This window comes from Rhinopithecus bieti, unplaced genomic scaffold (genome assembly GCF_001698545.2).
Source record: "Rhinopithecus bieti isolate Rb0 unplaced genomic scaffold, ASM169854v2 scaffold_38649, whole genome shotgun sequence".
Lineage (NCBI taxonomy): Eukaryota > Metazoa > Chordata > Mammalia > Primates > Cercopithecidae > Rhinopithecus > Rhinopithecus bieti.
The window spans coordinates 65,232-73,622 of NW_016815829.1; the positions used below are offsets into that span (position 1 = coordinate 65,232).

Here is an 8,391-nt window from a genome sequence, read left to right on the forward strand (position 1 = left end):
GACGATGCAGTTAAATTAGAAATAGGTTTTTAAAAATTCATCCAAAATAAATAAATAAAAATATTCATCCACATATTTGAAAATTACAAAGCTCACTTAGAAGTAACCCAAAATTCTAAGAAAAAATGACTATGGAAATTAGAAAATGTGTTCAATGAATGATAATAAAAATACTGCAGATCAAAATTGGTGACATACAACTAAATGCATGCTTGAGGGCATTTATGCCTTTAAATGTGTATATTAGGGGGAAAAAGCTAAAAAAGAAAAGAAACACCAAATCAATAGAAGTCTATTGGTTCATAAACATACTCAAAAAAAGAAAACCTGACTGGTGGTCACCGTTGGAAGTGCTAGGATACCAACTCAATATTATGAAAAATAGTTAAAGGGAGGTGGCAGTTCAAGAAGTCAAGCTTAGATCATGTCCTTCCTGTACAAATGGTACCTCCTGCTAACCAGACAGCAGAGGACAAGGTTGGTAGGGGATTTTATAGAGGACACGCAACACATGAATTCCCTGGTCTAGCGTCACAGAACTAAAGCGGGGAGCCACCAAGCATTACGGGCCTCCTGAGCCAACAGAAAGTATGCTGCATGACTCCAGACATAACACCGACCCAATGAGACTGCATTCAAATCCAGCCACACCTCTAGATCTAACCAGCAGATGAATGTACCTAACAGAAGAACATGATGGTCTAGAATGAGAATCAACCAAGTTCAGAAAATGTGAAGTTCTCCAAAATAACCAACCTGTTTCTTTGAAAAAGAAAACAGTATGATCAGAGACAGGGAGAGGAGGGCCTGGAGCCATGTTGTTGGGAGAAAGAGACTAGAAGCATACATCAACCAATGCCAATACGCAGAACATGCTCAGGTCCTAATTCAAAATTACCACCTAAAAAAGGCATTTTTGAGATAGTCCAGGAAAATGTAATATGGACTGCATGTTAGATTAAGGGATCACTGTTAATCTAATAGACAGGATAATGATATTGTAGGGTTTTCTTTAAATCCTTATCATTAAGATGTAAAATGCCTTAAAATGTTTCTAAAAATCCTTATCATTAAGATGTAAAATGCCTTAAAGCATAAAGACAGTTATGCTTTAGAATAATCCAATCAATCAACAATATAGAGAAGTATGGGAGGGGAACGTATTCACCTGTTAAAGCTAGATTCATTTTACTATTTTTCTACTTTTATCTATGTTAGAAAATTTTCATAATAAACATTACAAAAAATCACTGTGCTAATAAGTATTCATTTCTCAAAAGCAAGAAAATAGCAGATTAAACCCTAAGAAAGAAGAAAGCAATAATAAAGAAGAGTATGGCACTGGAACAGACAAACACATAGAAATATGGAACGGAATGGAGACCCCCAAAAACAATCCCTCACGTATTTGGTCATAGATTTTTGACATGGGAGCCAAGCCCACTCAATGGGGAAAGAAGAGCCTTTTCAATGCACGGTACTGGGAAATCCAGACACGCACATGTAAAAGAAGGTAGGTAGACCCTTACCTTACGCCACACACAAAAACTAATCAAAATGGATCAGAGACCTAAAAATAAGTGCTAAAACTATAAAATTCTTAAAAGAAAACACTGCGGAAAAACTTCATGACACTGAATTTGGTGACGATGTCTTGAATAGGACACCAAAAGCAGCACAGGCAACAAAAGGAAAATACAGGTAAGTTGGACTTAATCAAAATCAAGCACTTCTGTGCATCAAAGGAGGCTATCAAGAGTGATACGGTAACCCAAAGAATGCAAAACAGATTGCAAATCATATCTATCCAGAATATATAACGAACTCCTAAAACCCAACACGACAAAAACCCAATTAAAACACGGGCAAAAGACTTGAATAGACATTTCTCCAGAAAAGATATGCAAATGGTCAATAAGCACATGAAAAGATGCTTGACATCACTAATCATTAGGGACATACAAATCAAAACAAAACCACAATGAGATACCACTTCACACCCATTGATGGTTACTATTTAAAAAAAAAAAAAAAGTGTTGGTGAGGATGTGGAGAAACTGGAACTCCTGCACACTACTGATGGAAACATAAAATGGTGCAGCCACTCTGAAAAACACTATGGCAGCTCCTCAAAAAAATTAAATATAAAATTACCATATAATCTACCAATTCTACCTCTGGCTATCTACCCAAAAGAAGTAAAAGCAGGCCAGGCGCAGTGGCTCACGCCCATAATCCCAACACTCTGGGAGGCCGAGATGGGCGGCTCACGAGGTCAGGAGATCGAGACCATCCTGGCCAACATGGTGAAACCCCAGCTCTACTAAAATACAAAAAATTAGCCGGGCGAGGTGGCGCACGCCTGTAGTCCCGGCTACTCGGGAGGCTGAGGCAGGGGAATTGCTTGAACCCGGGAGATGGAGGTTGCAGTGAGCTGAGATCGCGCCACTGCACTCCAGCCTGGCGACAGAGCAAGGCTCTGTCTCAAAAAAAATAAATAAAAATAAAAAAAAGAAAGGACGCAGATGGATACACACACCCATATTCACGGCAGCATTGTTAATTGTTAATTATAATAAAAATATTATTCACAACAGCCAAAAGATGGAAACAACCCAAGTGGCACCAGCCGGTGGATGGAGAATGTGACATATTCACACAACAGAGTATGACTTCGCCTTACATGGAAGGACATTCAGACACTTCCCACAACACAGACAGACCTTGAAGACATGCTAAGTGAAATAAGCCAATCCCAAAAGGATAGACACTGTATGGTTCCATGTATATGAGGTACCTGGAGTAGTCAAATTCAGAGACAGAAAGTAGAATGGTAGTTGCCAGGTGCTGGGGAAAACTGGTGTTTAATGGATACATATTTCGGTTGAGAAAAATGAAAAGTTCTAGAGATTAGAGGTGGTGACGGCTGTAAAACAATGTGAATGTACTTAATGCCACTAAACAGTACACTTAAATGGCGAATTTTACCAATCTTATACACACCCTTCCAAGAAAAGAATAGGCAGGAACATTCTCCTACTCACTCTACAAGACTAGCACAACTTTGGTTACCAAAACCTGAATGTCTATTACATTTTCCTACTATCACATCCATCAGCCAGTATTTCCCTCGATGAGTTAACGTTCTCTGGTAGACAGATGGAAACTAATAGAGGTTGCGTGGGACCTATCCTCTTCCTGAATTATAGCTTCCTTGTTAGTAAAGAGGTGGTGGTTATCAATAACAATAACAGTAAGCTGCAGGGCATTACAAGAAAATAAAATTACAGGTCACAGAAAACATTACAAGGAAAATGACATGCAAAATCTAGAAAAATTACAAATAAAGATGCAAAATTGTCTTTTAAAAATAGCAGACCAAGACCAGAAATATCTATCCATATGACCAATATTAAGATTAAAGTAGTTTTATTCCAGAAATGGAAGGCTGAGTCAACATTTGACAAGTCAGTACTTCATACATTAATAGAAAAAAAAAAATTATATCATCAAGTAATGTAGGAAAAGCATCTGATGAAATTTAACATCCAATCATAGTTAAAACTGCATCACAAAGCAGAAACAGAAGAAAGTATCCTTAAGAGTCAAAGGTACTTACAAAGAAATTCCTAAAACAAATATCATACTTCGTGTATGAAATCTTGAAAGCTTTTTCTCTGCTACTAAGAAAAAGGCAAGGAGGCACACTGTCACCATTTCTACTCCACAATGCACTACTGGTCCTAGCAAGTGCAATAAGTCACTAGGGGAAAAGCTGCAAGATCAGACCAGACACAAGTACAGACAATCACTTGGTTCAGACAAAGGTAGCACCCCAGAAGAGAGACCAAGGACAGTCTTTTCACCCAAAGGTGCTGGCACAAAGACGCTATGTACAAAATGCCTGTGGAAAAAAAGTGACGTGTGACCCCTATCTCATAACATGCACAAAAATCAAGTCCACGCGCACTACAGCTCTCAACATGAAAGATCAGACAATAAAACTTTAAGGTATAAAAGAAAATCTGGGTAAGAAAAAGATTTCTTAAGGCACAAAATGAACAACCATTAAAATAGTTAACAAACTGGATTTCACTAGTATCACTTCTGTTCATCAGAAAACACTTTTAAGTGACGACACAGGCCTCAGTGAGAGAAAAAGCTCCATGAGAAATACAGCCAAAAGTTCATATCCCAAATATACAAAACACTCATATGAATGACTAAAAGAAAAAAAGATAATCAGATAGAAAAATGGGCACAAAACTTGAATTGGCAGTTCACAAAAGAGAATTTCCAACTGATTAATGTACATATGAAAAGGTATGAAACCTCACTATTAATCTAGAAAATGCTAATTGAAACCACAATGAGATACCAGTGACACCCATCAGAATGGCTCAAACAGGGAGTGCCAGCAATGCTAGGTCTTGGCACAGAAGTGGAACACCGAGAATTCTCACTTTGCGGTGGAGATGAGCAGCAGCACAATCACTGTGGAAAACTGGCATTCTGTATTAAAGGCATCCTCTACAAACCAAGAGTCCCACCAAGAAACAGAAAGCATGATTAAAGAAACAGATGTAAGAATGTTAACATATTGTCAGGAGCACTGGCTCATGACTCTTATGTCAGCACTTTGGGAGGCCAAAGTGGGAGGATTACTTGAGCCTAGGAGTTTGAGACCAGCCTGGGCAACAGAGGGAGACCGTGTCTCTACAAAAAATTGAAAAATTAGCCAGGCATTGTGGCGAATGCTTGTAGTCCCACCTAGGTGGAAGGATATGGTAACATATTAATTTAACCTAAACCTGGAAACAACTTACATTTCCATCAACAAGTAGAATGAATAGGTTGTTGTATATTCGAACAAAAGTATACTACATATGGCAATAAAAATGAAGGAACTCAGTAACAGGGCGAGGCTCAGAAACCAAAAGGTACATACTGTCTAATTCCACTTATATGAAGTCCAAGAACAGACAGAATTAAAATGATGTTGGGTAGGGACGAGAACTTAGTATAAGATGATCAGAAGGAAGGTGGCAACGACCACACAGCCTGGGGGGAAGGGCACTTTTCAGAGAGATGAGTCAGCGTTTGGGAGGGTCCTGACATTATCCAGGCTAAGGCTTGAATGGCTGTGACTCGGTTCTCTCTGTGATCAATTACAGGAATGTACTGGGTACTTTTGTGTATGTGTTACTTATCACAATTTCAAAAGGCTTTACAGTGAGTAAGTTGCTTATCTGAGCAAATGAATGCACCTCAACTGTATGACAGTAGAGAGACAAAATAACATATGACTACGTAAGCTCACTCCTTAACAAAAGGGGAAGAACAGTGCTGAAAGTACTGACTGTTGGTCCAGCACGGTGGCTCACGCCTGTAATCCCAGCACTTTGGGAGGCCGAGGTGGGTGGATCACGAGGTCAGGAGATCGAGACCATCCTGGCTAACACGGTGAAACCCCGTCTCTACTAAAAATACAAAAAATTAGCCAGGCATGGTGGCGAGCGCCTGTAATCCCAGCCACCAGGAGGCTGAGGCAGGAGAATGGCATGAACCCAGGAGGCAGAGCTTGCAGTGAGCCCAGATCGCACCACTGCACTCCTGCCTGGGCAACAGGGTGAGACTCCATCTCAAAAAAAAAAAAAAAAAAAAAAACAGAACTGACTGTTTAAAAAAAAAAAAAACCATGTTCAATGTCCTGGGGCTGTTTTCCTCAGGACAACTGCTACCTCTTGTTTTAAGCTCCCATGTTAGAGGGATGATGGTCTAAAACACAAGAAGAAGAAAAAGCCCACCCAGCTTGAGATTTCATATAAATCAAAGTTTAACCATGATTTTGACTGATTCTGAGTCCAGGAAGCTAGAACCATAGAAAGCATGGTGACTTAGATTCAAAAACCCAAAGCTCAAAACATTGAGAAGACAACTGTCATTCCAATTTGGGATGCACTACAGGCAATGCCTGTAAGGAAGTGCTCAGGTGACTCCAGGAATTCCGCATCTCACTAACATCAAACAACCAGAGGACTCTGGAGAGTCTTCCCATATCAATCTCTGCCTCCTGAGCTGGACCACAGATAACCACCTCAACAGCACCTTCTGGAGGCACCAGGACTTCATAAAATTTCATTTCAGTACTTAACAAGGATTACTAATGGAAAAACCTTCCTTAAATATAACCCAAATATAGTCAGGCACAGTGGCTCATTCCTGTAATCCCAGCACTTTGGGAGGCAGACGCGGGTGGATCCCTTGAGATCAGGAGTTCGAGACCATCCTGGACAACATGGTGAAACCCCGTCTCCACTGAAAATACAAAAGTAAGCTGAGCATGGTGGTATGCACCTGTGGTCCCAGCTACTCAGGAGGCTGAGGCAGGAGAATCACTTGAGCCCCGGAGGCGGAGGTTGCAGTGAGCTGAGATCATGACACTGCACTCCAGCCTGGGCAACAGAACAAGATGTAGTGTCAAAAAAAAAGATAGATAGATAGATAGATAGATAGATAGACAGACAGACAGACAGACAGACAGATAGATAATATATACACAGACACACACACACACACACACACATATATTTGGGTAATATATATATGACCCACATTTCTTCTGATTTGGATTATCTTCATTTTTCACTTATACTACCATCAGTAGAAATGGCAAATAATTGGTCTTCCTTTGTATGCCTTCAAATTGAACAGCAAGAATAGGTAAGCCAAGGACAATAAAACTTTCCTCAGTAAAAGTCCTTTAAGACGCCGTACCCATTATGCCAGGCCAGGCTAACTCTTCATGATCATCCCGTTCCTTTCCTGGAGCCAGGTGGTTGAACCGATCCAGATGTTCCAACAGGCCACCCAGCAGAGGTACAGCTCCAGCCTCTTGCATGAGACCAGCATTTTTACTGAGCAGAAGCACTATAGAAACTACTAGTTCTGGAAGGAGAACGCCTACATTTAAGAAATAATAAGATTTAAATAAGTATTTATCCTATAAAAGCTATTTGTAAACTTGTTCTGTGTTTAAATTATGCTAAGTCACAAAATAAGAAATGTTTGTCCTTCAGCATATTTCTACAGGACTATCTTATATTTTATATCGAGACTGGTATAGCTATCAAACAGAACCCTTTAAATTACAAAAATATTTTCCAAAACACTGTATTTCAATCACAGAACTATGAACTAGAGTCTCCTATTCAGAAAACTACATGTTTATTGATATGTTCATCATCAGGAAAAAAACACTAAAAAATAATGCTCTAACCTCAAAAAGTTAAAACATACCAGGTAATATCAGAATTTTGAGATCCTTAATGAGGTACCTAATTTTATTATGCTGTCAAAATAAAATTAGACAATTATCTTTGACCTCATTATTGAAGTATCAATAATGGAAGTATAAATCTAAATTACCAATTATATTTAAAGTGATATGAGTCCCATACCAGCTGGCTTAACAACAGAACTGTCAGTAACTAAAAAAAAACAAAGGTGAAAGGGCAGGAGGACCAGAAAATTTAGAGAGTAAATGCAGGCAGGCTGATCAGGAAAGAAGCCACTTCAGCTTTCACCTATCTCCTAAAACGGTACACAAGCAGGAAACAAAAGGTACCTGTAAAGTCCCCTTCCACAATGCAAGCCACCTCTGCGAAGTGCCGCCAGCTGGCAGAAGCAACGCTGGCTGCCACAGGCAGTATATCTCCAATGTGCGTGCACAGAAGGGCTGTGTACTTCTTCAGCAAGGAGCCAACGCCCATTAGCTCTGGACCTGGAAGAAGGATTGAGAAATTTTCATTTTCACTATTAAAATTTTTCTCTGTAAACAAACTAACTGCTCCATGATGCTACTCTCATCTATACATCTTTTACCCATAATAAATTTCTCAAACAGGAGCCTGTTAACTCTTAGTCTTTGGGCTCCTTCTATATCATGTAACTGGAGGGGCAGTATTTTTATGTCAAGTTTTATACCCTGCACTACAGAGTACCTAGAAATTTTGGGTGTATAAATACTAAAGTCATAATTTAATTTAACGATTTTTTTTTTTTTTTTTTTTTTTTTTTTTACAGACGGGGTCTCACTATGTTGCCCAGATTGGACTCGAACCCCTGGGCTCAAGTGATCCTCCTGCGTCAGCCTCCTGAGTAGTTAGAACTATAGGCGTGCACCACCATGCCCAGCTCTAAATTTTTAAAACTTTATATCTAGTACATAAATGTTTCCTAAAAGCTTGTAAATTATTCCCAGAAAACAAAGTTAGGCACTTTTCTGCTCCATAAAATCTTCAGTTTTGTCGGGCAGTGGCTCACGCCTGTAATCCCAGCACTTTGGGAGACCGAGGCGAGTGGATCACGAGGTCAGCAGTTTGAGACCAG

The 8,391-nt window shown here is 39.6% G+C and overlaps 1 protein-coding gene across 1 annotated transcript in view; it reads right to left on the minus strand.

Moving 5' to 3' along the window:
* LOC108516528 (E3 ubiquitin-protein ligase HERC2-like) overlaps positions 1-7,777 on the minus strand; it is a 73,008-nt gene extending 65,231 nt beyond the window's left edge. The window contains 2 exon segments of the mRNA XM_017854080.1: positions 6,778-6,963; positions 7,628-7,777. Of these exon segments, the coding sequence (XP_017709569.1) occupies positions 6,778-6,963; positions 7,628-7,772 (331 nt within the window). The 5' untranslated portion in view covers positions 7,773-7,777.
* Positions 7,778-8,391: the final 614 nt, after the last annotated feature.